Source organism: Barbatula barbatula, assembly GCF_947034865.1.
Source record: "Barbatula barbatula genome assembly, chromosome: 4".
Lineage (NCBI taxonomy): Eukaryota > Metazoa > Chordata > Actinopteri > Cypriniformes > Nemacheilidae > Barbatula > Barbatula barbatula.
Window position 1 is genome coordinate 25,363,584 of NC_136768.1, and position 21,813 is coordinate 25,385,396.

The 21,813-nt window shown below is 39.4% G+C and overlaps 2 protein-coding genes across 4 annotated transcripts in view; both read left to right on the plus strand.

The window, feature by feature from the left end:
* Positions 1–7: 7 nt before the first annotated feature.
* atp5f1c (ATP synthase F1 subunit gamma) lies at positions 8–4,084 on the plus strand (the record flags this gene model as incomplete). Of its 3 annotated transcripts, XM_079455003.1 has the most annotated exons (10): positions 16–111; positions 544–578; positions 664–795; positions 878–1,082; positions 1,163–1,306; positions 1,389–1,453; positions 1,947–2,102; positions 2,263–2,359; positions 2,590–2,608; positions 3,360–4,084. In XM_079455003.1, the coding sequence occupies exons 1-9, from the start codon at positions 71–73 to the stop codon at positions 2,594–2,596; spliced, it is 882 nt and encodes a 293-aa protein (XP_079311129.1). In that variant the 5' UTR covers positions 16–70. The 3 variants fall into 3 exon arrangements, with proteins under 3 accessions (XP_079311130.1, XP_079311129.1, XP_079311131.1); XM_079455004.1 differs by lacking the exon at positions 2,590–2,608 and having other exon boundaries at positions 8–111; XM_079455005.1 differs by lacking the exons at positions 2,590–2,608; positions 3,360–4,084 and having other exon boundaries at positions 38–111; positions 2,263–2,363.
* Positions 4,085–5,518: 1,434 nt separating this feature from the next.
* Positions 5,519–21,813, plus strand: part of taf3 (TAF3 RNA polymerase II, TATA box binding protein (TBP)-associated facto) — a 41,323-nt gene continuing 25,028 nt past the window's right edge. The window contains exons 1-2 of the mRNA XM_079455002.1: positions 5,519–5,852; positions 6,879–7,139. Of these exons, the coding sequence (XP_079311128.1) occupies positions 5,687–5,852; positions 6,879–7,139 (427 nt within the window). The 5' untranslated portion in view covers positions 5,519–5,686. The remainder of the gene's footprint in view (positions 5,853–6,878; positions 7,140–21,813) is intronic.

The following is a 21,813-nucleotide window of genomic DNA, read 5'->3' on the forward strand; positions in this document are numbered from 1 at the left end:
CGAAGCCGCGTTCTTAGCGCTTTATTTGCGCGTGCGCAGACCGGCCGCTCTGACCTTCATTGACGTGAACATGTTCGCTAGGACCAGCGCGGCGGTGTTCCTCCCACAATGGTATATATTTACGTTATTTAACATCGTAAACACGCGATAGCGTTAGTTTGTGCGGTGTGTTTAATCGCGATAGAGATGTGATGTGTCAGTTGGTTCATCAAACGCAGGGTAAATGGAGCAAGGACGTAGTGAAGTTTAGGCCGCGGTGCGGATCGGTCAAATCGTGCGACAGGGCGCAAGTTTATGAATCGTGTAAAGTTATTATGTCGTTAATATCGCGTTTAACTAAATTGCGTTTGCTGTGCGATATGAACCGTTTGATCGGTGGAAGATCTATATAGCCGCGCGATGACGTGAATGACAACGTCATTCTTGAGGTTATTCGGTGGTATGCGTTGAATGAAACTCCATTTATTTGCTTTAGGTTTTATTTATTGATCTTTGCATATGCATTCTGTTTACTGCTGTACTAAACCGTTCAATCTTTGGCAGTGGGCAGGTCAGGAACATGGCTACCTTGAAGGACAGTAAGTCAAGTTTTTCCCCAAGCGTTATGAATGTCAACTGATCATTAGTTCTTATGTTCATCTAAATCGGCTTCTTTCGTTTCAGTCACCATTCGGTTGAAGTCCATCAAGAACATTCAGAAGATTACCAAATCCATGAAGATGGTGGCGGCAGCTAAATACGCTAGAGCCGAGAGGTCCCTGAAGCCAGCCCGTGTCTATGGCACCGGCGCCATGGGTATGTAACATCAAACGAACCGTATCCGTTCCTGTTTGTAATGCACGCTCGTTTGAAATGCATTGCGACGTTTGTTTTCTAGCTCTCTATGAGAAGGCCGAGATCAAGGCTCCAGCAGACAAGAATAAACATCTGATCATCGGCGTGTCTTCTGACCGTGGGCTCTGCGGTGCCGTTCACAGCAACGTGGCCAAGGCCATTAGGAGCGAAATCGCCAAGCTCTCTAGTGCCGGGAAAGAGGTCATGGTTGTAAATGTGGGTGACAAACTCCGAGGTCTGCTGTACAGGTACTTTCATTGCTTGCCTGAGCGACTATATATTGTTGAGTTTTTCAAATAGTAAGTTTGTTCTTCCTTTGAACTCTCAGGACCCACGGAAAACACATTCTGATCAACTGTAAAGAGGTGGGCCGCAAGCCTCCCACTTTCACCGATGCTTCCGTCATCGCCACAGAGCTTCTTGAGTCTGGCTATGAGTTCGACCAGGGAAGCATTGTATTCAACAAATTCAGGTTAGTGCACATCCTGCCGTATCGATTTAGAATCATTGTAAAATCTTAATGTGTTTTGATTGCGAGTGTTTTTTTTGGGCAGGTCTGTGATTTCATACAAGACAGATGAGAAACCTCTGTTTTCTGTGGACACTGTTGCAAGCTCAGGTATTTTTGTGACAATCACAATACAGAAGTTGACCAAATGCATTTTGCAATAATTTACAACACATTACTATATCAGTTTCAGACATTTTGCCTCAGGCCAAGTGTTTCTTAAGTTAGAAATGAACATTAAACTATAATTGCAATTCAGAAATATAACTTATCAGGGTGACTTCAGTAATGGCTTTTACATTTTATTAAGACACCCACAATTGAATTGGTTTATCTGAACTTAAAGTCAATCTTAAATTCATAAACTTGTTTAATTTCAAATGAATGTTATTTATTGCTGTTAAGCCAGTTTAATGTGAATCATTTTATAAATAAACATCTTTATTTTTACCACATGGTATATTGTTTAAGTAAAACAAACAACCTTTAAAAATACATTGAGTGACTCTTTCAACTTTCACATGTTATTTTGTGTAGCACTGCATTCAGATTTTGTTCAAATAACACAAAAATTGAATTAATTGTGTGTTTTTTCTTTGTGCAGAGAGCATGGGCATCTATGATGACATCGATGCTGATGTGCTGAGGAACTATCAGGAATTTTCTCTGGTCAACATCATCTACTTCGGGTTGAAGGAGTCCACCACCAGTGAGCAGAGCGCCAGGATGACTGCTATGGACAGCGCTAGCAAGAACGCTTGTGAGTTGTCGTTCTATTAGGATATCAGTGGGCTGTTTAGGGTTGCTAGACAGCTTTACACTATAGCTTAGCACTATATAGTTAAATGATACAATCTCTTTAGTGAATTGTTTAATGACAATTTATTGCTTATTTATGTTCTTTGTTTCTTGTCCAATAGCTGAGATGATCGACAAGCTGACCCTGACCTTTAACCGAACTCGCCAGGCCGTCATTACCAAGGAGCTCATTGAGATCATTTCTGGAGCCGCTGCTCTGTAAGATGTCTTACTTATTCCCCCCCTCTCTCTCTATCCCACGTTTGCAACATCCAACACATAATTGTCCTACCAGACTTCCTACCTTTTATATGTAGAAATGTCCAATAGCTAACTGAGCTTTATTGCATGTTTCATTACATTTGTAACATTTATTGATTAAATGTTGACTGACCCACAACGTCCCCTCAACTAACCTTTATTAATATGCATGCATTCATTATTTTCAGGAACTGAAGCATGACGGAGGTAACATCCTACAGCAGCTGTAGGACATAGTGTGTTTGTAGAGAGTGGTGTGAAACATTGGCTTTAGGTTCCCTATATGATATTTTGTTCCATAAGACAGATAACTGTAGTGTTGCTTAGGTTTTGTTGGTGTGACAGTGAAGTCAACATGAAATCAAAATTGACACTCTTTATACGCCTCAAAATTCTTTGAGGCAAGAGGTTTGTCTTTATATCAAAAAACAAGCTTCACCTCTAATACGACATCAATAAGTCCTCCCATTGGTAACTTTTCAGCGTCAACCACCTGTCGTAGAGACAACTTTTCATAATCCGATTTGTGGATATTAAGTCCTGCCCAACACGTTTATTTTCATTGTAGAAGTAAAATAGGTTGTAAAAATGGTTTCATGTTTACTTGGTTTTTTTTTATGGTGGAGGGTCGAGAAGCTAATAGAAGCTTGATAGACTAATATTGTTGCAGTCTTAAGGTAAAGGCAAATACCGGTGATGTCCGCAATCATTTTATACCAGAAATAAATGGAAGTTTAAAACATTTAGCCTTTGTAAGGCTGAATGTTATTTTGTTTGGTCAAACAAACTGCATTTTTGTTTGATTGCTCAGAAATTACGTTCAGTAAATAACTTAAATTGTGTGCGTAAAATCAAATTTATTGTTTTTAATAGCTTTTATTATACTATTCTCCATATATTATACTCATCTTGACCGTCGTGTTAAATTATTTCTGATTTTCTCTATCTTTTTTTACAGATAAGAAGCCCTGTATTGGTTCCGCGTGGTTCTTGTGCACATGCCCTTCAATTCGGTGATCTGATGTAGAATTCATAAATGTATACGTCCTTGTATTTGTACAATATCAGAGAAAATAAACCTCTTACAAAGAAACGCCATCTAATTGAGTACCCGTCTATTTGAAATGTTCCGATCAGCTTTGATGTCCTCTAGAGAAATAAAGAAGTTTCCTGACCCGTGCTTGTTTTTCATTTGAATTAAAGCTTGTGAACCTTTCTTTGAAGGCACTGTGTGCTTGGCTGTGCTCGGAGGTTATCAATACAAAGAGAATACCGGGTCAATCCGTCCAGTAAGCTCTGTCTAGCGTGTACACACTTTGCTTAAAACGCTATTAAGTTACTTCGAACTGATTACTGATAAACCCAATTGACTCGACGGCATCCTTATTGTTCCCTCTTATAATTGCCAATCAAAACAAGTTTAGGCTGCTTGTTATCCATTTGAAACTCAAACCAGGCCAGCCACCACAGTATCGGATTAGATTCTTGAGCTGTGGTGTTGAGTGTCCGTATTCATGAAAGGGTGAATTTGGGGGTCACCGATTGTGGAAGAGGGTCTGATCTATTAAAGTAATGGACAAGTAGAAAAGTTTGACCATGTGGGTCACTCATGTATTATTTAAACAGCTGTCACTAGATTGATTCTGATCGTTATCATCTGAGAAGTAAAGCCCATCAACCATACCCTTCTGCATTCTTTCGACATTTATACATTGTGGGTGTTTTTTTAAACCGTAGCTTTTATGCTTGGAATATCAAAAAATAGTTTTGGGGATGCACAAGCAGTGATATTTGATTTATATATATATAATAAAACGCATACCAATAAATAGTAGAGTCAAAGAGTAATTTATTTTTGCCGTGGTCACTGTAGAGCTGTTATTTGCAATAAATAGGAAACATTTCAATACTTTTCATTTATGTTCATTCGGCATAACATGAATTCACTAAATTTCCTAGAACCCGTATTAGCAATAAGGATGTTTCAGAACTATTGTCTTTTAATATTGTCCTAATTATTTCAATTTATGCAGCAAGTGTGAAAAAATATATTTTTTGTTGATTCATTTTAGATTTAAAACATTTCAGGGTTTACATTTCTGTATTAAATCATTATAATGAGCCATGTCCTTGCGACCTTTCAAAAATAATCATTTATTGTTATTTATAAAGAGAGATAAAAGGTGTTTTGGTAAAACCTGTGTTTGTAATGACACACTTGCATTTTCCTTCTGAAATGGGTGATGGTCTCTTGCTATGTCTTATGGGCCCGTCTCCGATCGACTGTGCACACTGCCACACTCAGCTGTACTTTTAGGCACAACTGTCTCGTGTGTTTTTCTTCTCTGTATCAAACAGATGGCATCAGTCAGCATTTTTGAAATATTCATATTATGAATTATCATGCATAAAATGATCAATTAAATGTAACATGAACATGTCAAGGTTGTTACGGTAGTGAAAATTGAATGTATTTTGCCCTTATCTTAAAATGTGAGAACAGTATATTGATCAACGACCTGAGCACAGTAAAAGTCATGAAAAACACATGCATTCTTTCTAAAATTACATGTTGTTCCTTCCAAGTATAACAAGAAGTCCGGTAATGATATTTCAAAACACATCCAGATTTTCTGGCTTTACAGCTATTTTACATCAACTCGCCATACAATCGAGGATGGGAAGACCGCTTGATGTCACATGGAATTCTCTATATTGCCCATATGTATAGTAAATATGTGTGAATTGTCTATAAACAACAAAAACATGTTGTGACAGCCACTTCTATAGAATGACACATCATACGTTTGAATGACTTACAAGGCTTATGTATCTCAAAGAAGAACTTTTTCTTCTTTTTATTGTTGACATAAAGTGCACTACTAAATAGTAGGAATAATTTACAGTATGTATATTAGTGTTTACACATAAGTCTGGATTGTTTAAATGCATTTAATTGTTATTCTTTTTATATCAGTGCATCTGTTGTGGAAAAATATATGTATAAAATTGTATTTAACACATGTATTAAATACATCAATTCATTTTCTGACCTTTAAAACAAACAGCTCTACGCGTTTAGGCCTTATAATCGAGGCGTGAATAATCGAGCAAGATACCGCGCTCAACTGCGCACGCGCGATCGATTGCTCCCAATGCTTTGCTCGGGAAGTAAAGATGGCGGCTCCTATGGAAGCGCCAATGTCCCTATTCATGTGAATGGTCAAAACAAAGCCCCTTCTGCCCTTACAGGCGCCGTGAAAGCGGCCTTTCGGCACCCGAGAGATGTGTGAGAGTTACGCGCGGTCGCTGCTGCGGGTGTCCGTGGCGCAGATGTGTCAGGCGGTGGGCTGGGACGCGGTGCAGCTGAGCGCTTGCGATCTGCTGTCCGACGTGCTGGAGAGATACGTGCAGCAGCTGGTGCGGAGCTGCCACCGATACTCCGAGCTCTGTGAGTCCTTCGGGCAGTTCGTTCTCACTTCTAGGGCCGTTTGTGCGGAGTGTGCTTGTGTGCTACGGCGTGAAGCGTGTTTGTGCATAAGCCCCGCCCACCACAACTGTTGTTAGCATGCTAAGCTAGCTAGGTAATCTAACGCAGGTTGATCTTTGCGGGGTTAAACCTGCACGCGTTCGCTTTCTCTGTTTACGTTTCGAATCGACAGATGTGAAGCTTTATTTCAGGCGTTTAGTTCTCAAGTTGCGCTCCAGTTGCTCTTGACAGTTGACTGGGGACTAGTGGTTAGCTGTCTGTTTAGGCTAACAGATCACAGGCTTTTTCTTTAAATGTTAAGTAAAGGGCGAATCTGTAACTTGTATAAACTGAGTTGTTTTCTACAGCTTAAACATGATGCTGCGAGCAAGTTGTAATGATGCTGGGTAGGGGACTCCCACCTGTTGCCATAGTGATGGTCTAAGCATCATGACTATTATTTTTATGAACCGATGTTGTGTTTATTGTAAATACACAATGTCTTTTATGTTAATATATATTAATGAAACTATTGAGTCTGAAATATAGCTCGTATCTAAGTCCATTAAACTGCTTTTACGTAAGAAGGACTGTGTATGCATATTAATTATTTGAAAAGTTGGATAATTATTCTGTAATGTTATTATTATTATTGTGTGGTGGTGGATATACTTGGTTATGTTTTTTTAGGCTATAACATTCTGTGATCAAAATGTTTGTGTATTATGTATTCTTTGTATGATATTATTAACAATGTCCTTTACTTATATATGTGTGTGTGTAGGAATATAGAAGGTGAATATAATGTAAATACATTTATTTATTTGATAAGTAACCTTGTAAACCTGTAAGTTTACTGTTTTATCAGTAAATAAACCCGGTCAGGCCCATGAGAACTTTTACTCAATGCTTTCATTTATTCGTCAGATCTAAGGTTGATTGTCACTGTATAAAGTCTTACTGCCGTGCTCGGATTCTCCTCATTGTTTCCCCTCTCACTTCCCTCAGATGGACGGACAGACCCTGGACTGAGCGACGTGGATCAGGCTTTTGGCTTTTTGGGCGTCAGTATAGCTGAACTTGAGGACTATGTGAACAATTTGGAGCCTGTTGGGTTTCCTCAAACGATCCCTCAGTTTCCCATTATCAAGAGCAGCGTTCTGCAGTTTCCAGCTGCTGGCTTTGACACAGATGCTCGTGATGCCCTAAGGGGAGAGAGGAGAGAATATATCCCCAGATACTTCCCTCCGCTTGTCTCACTGCAGGAAGGTACGTACCGATGTTATTATCTTACATGTTTCGCTGAATACTATTTTTCAAAAGATCCGCAACTAGATTACACTGTTCGTATGTTTTTTATTATTTACGCATTTGGCAGACGCTTTTATCCAAAGCGACTTATGTAGTATCATAGACATTGTTTGTGATTTATAGGGCTGCAGCTATCAATTATTTTAGTAATCGAGTAGTCTGACGATTATTACATCGATTAATCGAGTATTCGGATAATAAGTAAGGAATGCTAAATATAGAAGAGAAAATAATACAGGTCACTTAAAATGAACAACTAATTGGTTTCCTTTTTAGGAAAATGCACATATATATTGCTGAAATTGCATACATTAAAGGCGGGGTGTCCGAGTTCTATGTTCAAATCACCAAAGCAAACACACCCCTACCCCCATCTTTCGCTTTCGTCAGCGCTCGGCTCGAATAATGTCCGTCCTGTGCACTGTTCAGCTTACTGCTGATTGGCTACAAGGTTTTTTTGTATAAATAAGAAACAAATATAATCATTTCAAAGCTAAACAAGTTACTTCAGCTCATGCGTCATGCATTTAGTTTACCTAAATTAGTTTAAAATTAAGTTCTGTTTACATTTTTTTACGATTATACATTTGTCTACATAAAACTAGTGTAATTAACCAGACTTTTTTTAACGCTTTTTATTCGATATCTATGCTCATGTTTTGGTGTGTGTTTGACAGCTTCACTTCACATAGCTTCATACAGTAAATATTCTGAAATAAACTCTCAGAGCAACTCTGGAGATGAAGTTCGAGCGTTCATGTCCTCATACAGCGCAGACGCCGACAAATCCATGAGTATCACGCGTGTAGCACGTCAAACTGTGCTGTTCATTACTCAGACACGCAAAACTGTCAGATGGCATGTTTAAATAACAGGATTCGGCATCCACAAGTCCTCATCTAGTTTTATGGACTCAATGCAGCCGGACAACAAGTTTCACTCGCAAAATAGACTAAAACAAAAAGTAAAATAGCGGTGCGCCATAACGTCACACAGAAACAAGCACAACAACTAAAGGACTTCACACAAACAAGCGGCTCTGTTTAATGCACCTGCCAAACTGGATCCCATGTGTGCTACGCTGATAAATACAGATTAAAAGTTATATGTCGCACTGTACTGCACAATTTTCTCTCACCATTCAAACGCGCATGCACACACACACACAGTTTTAGTGCTTGGTGTGTATTCGAATTACTCGAGGAATCGTTCCAGCCCTAATTATTTGATTTTAATAACTGTATTGAAATGTAATAACCTATATTTAAACTAGATTTGTAGTGTGTTTATTACTGTCATATTACCTGTTGTAGACTCTGAAAGAACTAATTTACTTTAGAAAAGAGAAATATTGTTATAATATTCTATTTATTTTATTAATAAAACATTTTATGAATTGATAAATAATATAAAAGGTATTCAATGTACTTTGTAATACAGATACTTTGTAATATTGTTATTTGATTAGCATTTTCTTTTTTGAAAAAAAAAAATGAACTAAATACGATTTTCAAACCTTTACATTACATTTTAAACAGACTTAATGTCTTTTCCCTTCACCACAACCTCATCGAAATCCCTGTGACAATATTGTGTCACTACTTTGTGGTTAAATAAATAGTGCAGATGTTGGAATAAGTGCTCGTGTAAACACAGACATATTTGCGCTACATTAGAAGTTTCAGTGGATGTGTATTGTCGCTTCTCTCATTGGCTGCTTTCCAACGGGGACCTTATAAAGTGCGACATGATCTTTCCAGAAACACTGGTGATGTTCAGACTCTTATGCTGTGACACAAAAACACTTTTGTTTATAGTCAATACGTTTCTTGTTCAATGAAAATGGTAAAAAGCGCTGTATGCATAAAGTTGACTGACTTGACCAAAAGGCCAAAAAATAGTTGGTAAACATGCGCTTGATGGATGTCTTTGCCCGCTGTGATACGTTGTGTGTTGTGAGTGCTAATTTAAAGTCTTCAGTGTTGATTTACAAAAATACACCTCAGATTTCACACAAGAAAGTGTGACTCTGTTATATAAGCTATGTTCAGTGAATCTCTACACTTTCCGTGAGAGTATGTTTGTGTGCATAAACACATTTGTATCGGCTGAAAATATTGCTTGTTCAGAGACCTGTGTGTATCCCATCATGCCGCTGTGCTTCTCCATATTTCCTCCTACCTGCTTACTCTATCCGGCTCATATCACACACACACACACGCTCATCGCACACAGAGGAGGGCTGCCAGTGGGTGGTGGAGGGGCGGACATGATCAGGGTTGTTTCAGGTTGGACAGGAAGCTCCCTGGCTGTGAGGTGTGTTTGTGGGTGTCAGCGTGTGTGAAACAGGAAGCTGGCGGGATGTGGGGTCTCAGGCATGTATGTGTGAGGAGCTGGCGGAGGTCCGGCCCGGATGGCAGACATCCCAGGTGAGTACGTGTGCGAGTCCTGCCAGGGCAGGGGTCTAACTGGGCTTGGAGCCAGCGCTCAGCTGGATGCCCCTCTGCCAGAAGAAAGACTATAGATCTCCTTCTCTCGGTCTCTCTCGCACTTCTACGGTTGCATTTCTTTTCCTGCTTCCTTCTGTTTCTTCCTAGTTGGAGACCATATGACACCGAAATCCCCCTCGCGTCACAAATCTATACGTACTCATATAGGCAGAACACACAAGAGTTTCAATATAAAATGCGCTTTTCTTTTAATATAATACGGGGCGCATGTGTTTCTTTCCAAACCGCAAAGGTTATGAAGCCTTTCTTTGTTTTTAAAAGCGATTAAAACTCAAGTGGATGTGTGTTTGACTCCTGCAGTTGCTTTGTCAGCCACTGGTTGGCGCCATGGGACCGGTTTCTTGCTCTTCATTGCAGACTCCCAATTTTTAGGATCACAGTTTGTACACTTACACTCTTAATAATAGGAATTATGAAAATACTTTGAAACCGGTCTAAAACTGATTATATTGATTCATTATTGTTATTTCAAGTCTTGCATATATGATTCAATCTTAAAGGTATTTGTTTAACGCTGAAACCAGTGTTTACATCATTCGAAGTTGTCTTGTTTTATAAATATTGTGTTTGGACATTTTGACTTTTATTTGTTTGAAAATGAATGCTTTAATTTCGTCTTATTAAGACGGACATTCTGGTTTTTGTACCTATATGTCATTGGGTTAGATCATGATTTAGATGTGGGACTCAAGGTGTCTAAGTTTTCTTCTTGACTTTAATGCTCTTTAATGCATCGAGAAACCCGCCTATTGGCCAAATTTAGAACGGTATACTGGTAACGTATAACACAAGGTGAAAGTATCATTCGGTTCGTATATATGAAAAAACATGTGTTATTATATTAAGAGGGATTACACTCGGTCACGGTGGGTTTTGTCCAAGGCAACATGCTCTTGTTTGTCTTTTGTGCAGGATTGCATTGTTGTTCAGTCCTGAGGGAAGAAGGTAATGGGAGGTAGAAACGGCGATTGCATCTCTACACTGAAATTACCAGCGATCACGCAGCCTGATAAAGTCTTTCCGTCTATGCAGAGAGAACAAGATCAAGATTAGTGCTCTAAAAATGTACAGCTACATGGAAGGACTGCACATCTAACCTGTAGTTTCAACGCAGACCAACTATCTGCATATGTTGTGTGCTGTATAGACGTGTCATCACGTGGTTGCACATCAGATCATTTTGTTTATTACAAGACAGTAAAGTTTCTAGTTTTGTTGGGCTTGTAACGTACGCAAGTGCATTTTGGTTTTGTTCTATTGCACGCTTGCAATCTCGCAAGGTTCCTCGCACGGCACGGCACGGTGAATCTGGTCCAGGGGTGCTGATTATTACCTCAGTTTCTTCTGTTCGCTTATGAATCGAGCGGGCTCCGTATTTGACTCGCTTCGTTATCGCCTCTTTTCAAAGCTTCACAAGGGCGTAAAATGATTAGAGGAGAGCCTGACAATGCGTGAAGAGATTTGCACAGTTTCCGTAGATGTCAGGTGCAGCCGTTACACTCTAAAAAGAGAAAAGGATGAATATTAAAGGCGTCCGTCTTTTCTCCTTTTCTTCCGCTGAGACGTTCACATCTTCTTTAGCGAGAATAGGGCCCAGGGCCCGCTCTGATTGGTGAGGGCACGCTCCCGTAGCCAGGAGAATCCCACCTTATGAAATGAATTTTGTCTTTTAAGTATAATAGTCATTACTGTCTCGCTTTCTGTCTCTCGCTATTTTAAGTCGTGCTAGTTTTCCGGAGCTGGTGCTCGGCTGAGGGAGGGAACTGCAAGACTCTGGTCTGAGTTTTGTAATAAGTGATGTCGTGATAAAGTTATTGCAAATAATCGTGGCGCATCACAGTTTCACAATTGTGAAATTTTACACATGGAATCTGTAGTTTCTGTTGAATATGAAGTATCAATGTTTTGGGGGAAAGGGAGATGATTACAGGGAATTTTAAAGTTCCAAGTCTACGGGGAATTTTACAGTTTTTACAGGAAATTTTACAGGGAAACCCGTTGTTTTAAAGTTTATTTCTGCCGCCCCAGCTCCCATTTAACAACATTTGAGAGAAGAAATCATATATATATACTGTATATCCTTATATCCTGTAATTTTACAGGTAAAACAATTATTTTAACTGTATATTTATGTCAGATGACAGAAAATTTACGTTTTTAATGAATTTTTTACAGTATAGGTGGATAGATGGAGAGAGAGAGAGAGAGAGAGAGTCATTAAAAAATAAATCATATACATTTCTCCGATGGTGTGACAGCAAAATTATGAAAAACAGCAATACACGATACATTTTTGCTTTTTTATATAAAAAAAAATATATGTCACACCATATTACAAATTTATAGTTTATTTCTCAACTACTCAAAGATAGATATTTTGCACAGTAAGAAAAACTGTACTTTCACAGAATTGTACTTTATAAAATGTGTTATTTTACTGTATTTTTCTACGGCGTAGTGTGCCATGACGTTACCACATCAGTGACACCATTTTGATTGTAATACATCCCGTTCGGTTTAGTTTTGTTGTTTTTTTACAAACGTAACATTATGAGGACATTCTCCTGCTTTCTAGTGGAAAGTGGATCCTTTTATAAATACGTGCCGAACCATATTTTCTTTGTTGGAAACCGCGGATCAGTTCAAGATCGGACGCTTGCACCAACACCCTGATGTTGGAACACAGGCTTCAGTTTTCTGTGTTTTACGTCTGTCTGTGACACTCTCGCTGATGTAGTAACTCCTGTATTATCTCTCTCCCCTCCTCTTATCTCAATGTATTTCCCTTCCTCGTCCCCCTTTACTCACGGAGAGAGAGGGCTATCTGCTCTTTGTAGTTTTCTGACTATTTATGTCGGACAAGGTCAGAATCGTTTAAACTCGCCTGGCTCCCTCCGAGCTCCCTCAGAGCTGAAGATAAGATGAGAGCAGAAAGGATGGGGATCGATGGACGAGTGCAGATATATTTTCCTCTCTCGTTTCCTCCGTCTCAGTCTTTAACGTTGGATCTATTTGTCTTTTTTACTTTCGTTTGTTGGGCCCTTTAAAGTACAGTACCTAAACGGGCCACTTTGCTCATCTAGATCAAGCCACAGAGCTTGATTGGGCTCGGCGGAGAGGTCACCTGACCCAGGATCAGTCCTGGAGAGCGAGCTGCCCTCCTCTGCCCAGGTGTGCTAACTCGAAACGTGTGTGTGTGTGTGTGAGGTTCCTAAATCTTTGCTTCGCTTTATGTTAGGTGCAAATTTCTCTCACAATTATGTGATTTGAAAGCTTTTTTGTGAGATCTTCCTTAAACACATAATCCAATTTATTAAACCTCTTTTTTTATGTCTTCCACGGAACCGTTTGATTCTTTTGTCATGCAGCCCGTTTCTTTCCCGTTCGTTTCACTCCGATGTGGTTTTGCCTCTTAATTCGATCCTCTCCATAGCCGAAACATTCGCGAGTGTAAAGACTTCAGATACAGGTATGAGCGAAGTTGGCACCCATTTCACTGGGTTCGATTCTCACGATCTTTGAGTTTGAAGTGAGTACGTGAAAAGAATTTTGTCGATTTGTACAATGCACCCGAATTCCTACTTGTATGCATAATAATCTAGGATACCTCAACGAGTTTATTATCTATTATGATGAAGTCTAGTAATAACTAAAGATGAAAAGTATGCGTGTTGTGATGTCGAATGAAAGGTTTTTTAGTATAAATGATGTTCGATGATGCGTTTGACCCCCGAGACATATTATGACAATAATGTAAGGAGATATGAGGGTCATATTTGTTTTATTGACGACAAAGTCTATGTCATTCCCACACTACCATCTTTGTGCGGTTGCTGTGTCATAAGTTAATTTCAAGTTGATTCGGTGTGATGTGGGATTTGCCAGACTCACACCCACTGTTAAACACAAATATATGTGTACATGTACCAATATATTTCTTTCATGTAGCCCGTTTTAGACAAATCGCACGGTTTAATATTCTATTTAAAGTGGTTGTTTTATCTTTTAATGTGATGAACATGACGCTATTGAAGTTTTTATTATTATTTTGTGCATTGCTTTAATGTTATTTAAATGTTATTAAAGCAATATAACAGTACTTTGGTACTTTGTGGTTTATTAAAGATTTGTTTTTTTATATCTTTCAACGTAACCCTTTGTATAAAATATGTATCATATTTTGAATGGTTTAATTTGAAAATGCTTTCAGAAATCTCACACACATGAAAACCTTTTAAGCCCATAACTATTTGCCTGTTGATCTCACATTCAGAGTGAGATCCAGTGAATGTCCCGCAGTACCACTTCTTCCATTAGATGGCACTGTTGCACCAGTCACCCCTTAACTCTTCATAATGTTTATCTTTCTATCTGTGTCTTTGCCATTCGCACACAAACATATTCCACGTGTGATCTCAGGAATCTTTTTTTTTCACATCATGTTTGTTTATATAGAACAGACTGTACGGTGTGCGTACACACACAATGTGGCAGCAGGCATCAACCTGGCCTGGCGTCCCCGCACCAAGCGTAGGCGTCATGTGATGATCGGCTTCGCCAGGCCACCGTCTTTCTTTCTGGCGTTATGACATGAAAGACGTTCTGAGCCTTGACTCTGGCACGCTCGATCACCACCTACGAATTTCTCATCCACGTACTGTATACGTTATGTGGGGTGATGGCTTAAAGGAAGTGCTTCCTCGTGTTGAATAATACGTTCGGTTTTCAGGCCGTTCAAGTTTGGTGTAAGATCAGTAAAGGTTCTCGCTTACATGAGTGTATGATCCTCGGTTGCTGCTGGGCCTGGTGGGTTTGGGTCGTTGTGGATGTTTGTGTATTAAAGAGTTTTTTTAACTGATGTTATGGGACTCTGACTGTGTGTGTTGGGCTTGGTTCGTCCGGTGGATGGGAGTGGTTGGAATGTAAATCCTTCCCCAGAGAGTGACAGCCTCGCGGGCTCGACAGAACCTCAGCCCCTGGTCCCAGGGTGGGTCAGTGTTAACCCGGGCTGAAATAGCCAGTTCCTGGTGTTTGTGTGTGCGCACGCGCTTGAGACGGAGCAAATATATAATAGATATCAGTAGCACTGATCCAACATAACTTTGCATGCAACATTTGATTCACTTTTTCAGATTGCATCAAGTAATGATAGCCTAATGTATATCATGTTGAGGTTTTGTAGTGTGAACCTGATAAAAATGCTAGATTGTCTTTTCTTATGATTTTAAGAAACTCCTCGATCTAATTTTTTTTGCTTGAATACTTGAAAGTACTTAAGATTATTTTAAAAAGCATCCCAGGATGGTCACGTGCCCTGTATAAGATACAAAGTTTTGATACGTTTGGTCACTTCCGACACTATATTTTAATAGCTTCACTAAAATGTGAAATTAAGAAATAATAAAGATGACAGCAATGTAATTCAGCCTTGAATATTAAGTGTTATGGTTAAAAGTGTGCATGGGTTGTGTTTGCTCTGTAATTGGGCTCTCACACACACACACACACACACACACACACGCAGCGCTGCTGAAGCGTTTAGCGGTGCCAGGGAATTAGTGTGTGTTTATTGTCCTAGCAGAGAGGGAGTCTAGGTAAGCACTTAATGCCCACCATAGGAAACAAGAGGTGGATGAGACCAACGTTCAGACGGAGGGCAAAAAATCACTGTGCACGCTGCCACTCAAGAGCGCTTTTACTGAATCAGAAAGACTGAATTTCGGCATTTATACTCATTTGTAGTGGCCATAAACATAAGCCACACTTGGCGTATCATGGCAGTGCATTAGAAATCCAAATATCTAACCATTGATTTTAGAACGCACACTTGAACAGCATTCAAGCAACAATTCAAGAGTTGCTTTGGGGGGTTTTAAGTGATGCTATAATAGATTGACTGATTTATGATTGACTCGAGCAAGGAAAGTATTTATACATTTACCGAAGCTCATCTTAAAGCCGAGAAATAGCAAAAAGGGCTATTGAGGCATTTGTTTACAGTTAATAATGCATTTGTGTCCTGGTAACACTTCTTTTGACATTTTGTAATTGAATGCAAAAACATTCAGGTATTATTATTATTATTAATTTTTGCTCCCTAAGACACATTGAATACATCTTACACTATATTCCTTCAACCAGATCTGTCAGGTAAGTAGAATCTTAACTAAACGATATCTTTGCAGTAAAATGTCTGGTTTAAAGGTTTCTAGATTAGCAGTATTATTATTTCCAGTTTCTATTGTCTTCTATGGACACGCAGGTTTTTTTTTACAGAGCTCACTACTTTTGTTAGCTGGCCTGGTTGGGTCCGTAGTTCACGTTTGTATTTGCCCATGCTAAAATTGCTAAAAATGCTAAAACCATTTTTCATCTTCTACTTGTTCCCTTGTTAAGAATTATTAACATTGCGTTTTTGTAAAACGTGTCTACTGGATAAATACAAAATAAAATGTATGTAGAAATCCAAAAATGCGTACGGAAGTCGGAAGTCTTTCTTGCAGTTTTGACGAAATGATTCGGTAACTGATTTACATCTGTCGAATTTGCATCATCTGTGATTTTTCATAAGAGAGAAAACCTTTAGTTTGCAAGGCTGTAAACACATTTATTGAACACGAGTAATGATTACTCAATGGGGAAAGTTACGAGACACTGAGCTCTTAAGGGACGTATTGACCTGATGGGATATTTCGTGCAGAAATTCAAGTTTTCTCATAATTTATTCACATGTCATTTCAATCCTGTATGACTTCCGACCGATGTTTTGAAGAATGTTGGTAACCAAACCAAATTTCCATTGCATGAACACAAAACCTCCGAGACAATTCTTAAAATATCATCTATTATATTACACAGAAGAAACACAAACAGGGTTTGAACAACACGAACGTGAACACATTTATAGTCATTGTCAAACATTCGTTAAATAACGTTGTTTTTGGTGTGTAGCTAAATGGGTAGTCGCCTCAGGTAGAGACTTCACCAAGCGACGGATGTTTCGGTGGAAAGTTGACCTTAACATAACAACTAAGTCCATTTTGAATTTGCACTCGACAAAGTATTGACTTTCGCTGCGGCAATATAGGGCTGTCATTCAGAATATTGGCAGACTGTAGCAAAAGATAATTACAGTGTAAGGTTTATGTGATATAAATGATCTGTCAGAAGGCAGAATGGACGTTTCTGGTGAGCTGTGTCTGGGCCGTGGAGTAGAACAGGAAGCACACTTGTCCACCGCAGGAACGAACGGTCGCTAGATAACGACTATCGGTTTTGTGCCGCTGCTGTTAAGACGCTTTGCCTGCGCATGTGCTTGTTATCTGCATAGGGAGTGAAATGCTGCATTTATGCATTACATCAGGTGTATGCGAAATAAATGTGAATCCAACGTGTGTATTTTTGGGGGCTGGTTTGTGTGTTAGTTTTAGCGTTTTTCTGTAACTTTTATTTCGTAGGCAACATTTGTCGATGTGTGGTTTCGAGGCGCAGCTTAAATTGCATATTTTCGATTTTCGATTCAAAACCCTAGAAAAAACGATTCAATATTTTATGAAGAACGTACGTCTTATTTTCAGAATTTAACTTCCGTCTTCGCCAATGTGAAGTACATCCACGCTGAAAGCAGCGATTTGAAACCGCACGAATGGTAGAGACAGATGGACGGAGAGAGTGACTTGTAGACAGCGGAGGATGGAGAGCGAAAGATCGGCTGGGAAGATGGAGAGGAGGGAAAGACAGAGGGACCGGCGGCTCGCCTGCGGAATACAAACAGTGTTTTTCCATCTGGAGCGTTTGCCCCTCATGGCACCGGCGGAGGCAAGGAAACACAGCTTAGATTAATGCACTGATAGAGCGAGGGAGAGTCGGGCGAGCGGGCGAGAGAGATCGAGCCACTGGATGAGAGACGGCTAGAAAGAAGAGAGTCCAGGATTAATTGAATGACTTCTGGACTGAACTCATGATGGACGAGACTTCAAAATGAAGAACTGCGAGGGGAAAAAACGACAAGTCGTGTCAAATGACCTCGGCGGTAAAACAATTAGTGTCATTTAGTTTTTTGGCCTAAATGGAGTTCAACGGGACCCATTCGAGTTGACCTTTGCGAGATATAAATAGCCGAGAGTGGTTTGCCAGCGAATTTGCTGAAACCTAATCCACGAACACTTTTATCAGGCATTGTTTTATAGCTCTGTTACTTATTTGGCTTGAAACAAACGTAGGGAGATGTCGTGGCAGTGCGGACAGACGGGGCAATATGCACATGTGGCATTATCAGCTATCGCTGACTGGGTTTCTGCTGCCTGTAGATCTAGACACAGTGTGATCGACTGCAATCGAAACGCGAGAGAATCCGATAAACAGGTTCACGTCCACTCGCACTGAAATGTACCCCTCGTTGCAGCCGGTTGTGACACGAGGTGCTGAGAAAAGCAGGGAGGTGAATTTTGACGTTCCAAAAAGATTTGAGATCGTTTTCCTGGCGACATTATTCAGCTGTTTTATTAGGTCAGGTACGCCTTAAAGTTGTTGTTTATAGCGCACGCAAACAGCAGAAGGGCAGAAAAATGCATTACATCGCTCGCTTCACTTTTATAAAGTTATGTTTTGGAACCGTTAGCTTTGTTTCCCAAGCTTCGGTACATAACGGCACTATTGTCGTCTTACGGATGTACTGGAAATGCTTTTAAGAACGCTAAAAGGCGTACAGCAATGAGATATAACGCTCTTTGCTTGGAGCGCGTCAAAGTGGGTGAAGCACCAAGCCGACTCGGATACGGTTCTGGGGTGCACACCTGGGTCCGCAAGACAACGTTCACATCATCCAAGCGTACGGAACTCTGACGTGCCAATGTGAAACCGGCCTTAGTGTCATGGTCTCAAGACATCGTTTTCTTGGCATGTTGTGAAGTTGTAAATTGTATTTCTTTACTGATTGTTCTCTTTTTTTAATAATGTAACGAAACTCACAATTTGATGCGGTCTATGATACTGCGATATTTTGAACGAAAATGTATAGGCAGTTATTTCCAGAACCTAAATCTTCAATAACACCGTAAATGAATAACGATAAAAAACGAACAGACATTCTGCATGTTGTCAGTTTTACAGTACGATTTTTAAAGCAGTTAAATCGCAAAATCACACATAAACGTTATGACGCAGGTCACAACCAAAAGCATTAAATATTGTAATTGTTTGTATCGCAAGCTTTTTTCTTTCCATCTATATGTTTCTCGTACTCTCACAGTGTCTGCAGTATCAGGAGTATAGCTCAGTATCAGATGTTATATCACGCTGTTATTCTGCTGTTGATAAAGTGTTTGGCCTTGTGCGTGTTGTGCTGCTGTTATCCTGAATCACACTTGTGTGTGTGCGCGAGTGTGTTATCATTGATCAGAGCGAGGTCTTCTAGGCCACGTGTTGCTTTATATTTCATCATCTTAGGCTTCTTATCTGTTGTTGGCTCCACATAATTCTGTTTTACCACTGACATAATTCTGTTTTACCACTGACATACACACAACTACACCACCTGCACCATATTTATGTTATTTGTGCGATACTTTATTTGAAGCAAACGGTTAATAATTCACACGCAAAAAAATGGACTAATCTATTGGTCACTTTGAAATGACCACAGGTGTCCTATCGAGGTTTGACTAGTACATGACGTCCCTCTCTGTGGAAAACACGGACATACGTACACAAACACAGCCGCAGAGTTCCCAGACGGAGTCTGGCCCTGCGGTGACCTGTGTTGCTACGTTTATCTAATAACATAATTTGAGGGATTTCCTGAATAGGCCAAAGAGCGCCTGAGAGAGAAACACACATAACCGTTTTATTCTGTATATTGTAGTGTGTCTGGAGTATCAAGAAGAAAGAGTGTAATTCAGCATTCCCTTAAAGGGATAGTTCACCCATAAACAAAAATACTGTTCACCCTCACGTAACAAAAGAAGATATTTCGAGAAGTGTCTGGTTTTGCAACTTTTTAAAAGTATAATCTTGTGTTCTGTAGAAGGACGAAATTCATGCAGGTTAAACCATTTTTGGGCGCCCTTTAACTAGCGCTGCACGATTGATCGCATCGCGATGTCAGGCTACGCGATTACATGACGGCAAAATGTTGCAATAATATTAAAGAAACAAGCGCATTCGTGGACGTGACAAGACATCCGTTCTAAGAGATATATGGCCATTTTCTACATGTGAAAAAACGAGTCGTCTTGTGTGACGGTGGCGCGTGTGCTTGGTCACGTGACTTGTGCGACGCAGAGCAGACCGACACTAAACTGGTGCCCAGAAAAAATGCTTCCGCTGTTATTTGGCGATATTTTGTTTCAGGATATCAGACACTGAGCACAGAGAGGTACTGTGAAGAATTAGCTAAACTAAAGTTGTAAATAAAGTACTAAACAGAATGTTTTACAAAGAGGATTCAACCAGTTGGTTGAGTAACAAACATTTAAAGTAACAACAAAGATTATAAAGATTTCAGTTTTTATATCCAGTTTCTTTTTTTAAAAGCGTTCATACAAGTATATGTGAATTCATCTGCTTAAATGTCCGTTTGTTGGGATTATTTTCCTAAAAATGCGTACGTCCGTATTTATGTTCAGTTTGTTTAATTTACCTGTACTGTTGAGCATATATATATATTTCATATATTAAATTAATTCAGTCATTCAAAGATTTAATTTGAAAACTTTGTGCAATTCTAGTTCTTGTTGCTCGTTTGAACTGTATATCTCAGCTGAGAAATAAAAATGTCAGCATTTTCAGTTATCTGTGTGCGCATTTTCCTTGATAGCAACCCAGTTGACTCATTATAGCCAGTTTATCGCAATCGCACATCGCAATTGCCTCAAAGTTCCAATGTGACATTTTCCTCAAATCGCGCAGCCCTACCTTTAACCTATTCTAGACAACACGCATATATACACATTTACTAAGTCCTAAATATGAATGGACATGGGAAACATACATACAGTATATGAATTATGTAATGCACGAGGACAGTGTTAGCCTAAAAATGATGTATGAATCATTTTACAATTGAGAATATATATATATATATATATATAGACAAAGTATAACTCCGATTTAAAAATTTTGTTTGAATAAATAATCTTTTATTTAGATTATTTGTATTAACTGTCAATAAATGATCAGTATTGGGAAACTGTAGAAATCTGGCTGTTTCATTTTATTGTTATATTTAACTCACGATATGAAGCATATTATGAGTTTGGACTTTATTTGAATATGAATAACTGTGTATGTTGACTTGGCCTATGCATTAGGCTTTCTCACAGCTGTCCGGTTTCGTTTTTCACAAAATGCATAGAGAAAATGGATTCTTGCATGGGTCTATTATTACAGTACTTCAATAACACACCCCCTCCTCTTATGTACATTCAGTGCACTTTACTCACACGTAAATGCTATTGATTCTGAACAAAATAATTTCCCCTGTTTTTCTTATCATCACAAGACACACACATTACACCCTCGCCAGCGCGCCGCCCTTCCTCAAGTTCCCATCCTTCTCCTCGGGAGTTTCCTGTGGTAACTCCGAGCTCAGCAGCTGATTGGCTCAGCCCCGGCGACGGTATAATCACGGGGACGGGTGTTTTTTGGAAGTCGTGTAATGACTTCCGATTTTCTTGGGGAGGAAGCGAAATGTAAATTAAGCAATTATGCATCTTAACGAGGGTAACACGGTATTTATAGACCTTAATAACCTTAAGTGGGCCGGTTTGGAAGCTTGTCAAGGGAATTAATGCAGTCTAAACAGCCTGCTCTTCTGTTTGACTTGGAGTTGCTCCCTCCACATGTCTGATGCCGCACAGAATGATGGGAATGGATTTCAAAGACACAATAAAGCTGTTTTTAAGTTTACCTTAAAAGAAAAGCTCGCACAGAAATGCAAATTAATTTCTGTTCAGTCACATGTGACTTTCTGCTTTGTTTTTGCTCTCATATTGCAGAATGTCTATCGGTACTTTTGTCTTTGATTTTAATGGAAAAGAACGACATTAACGTTCTTCAAACTGTCTTCGGTAGAAATATGTAACGTATAAAATCGTATTTAATTTTTCTCCGAAATATTACGT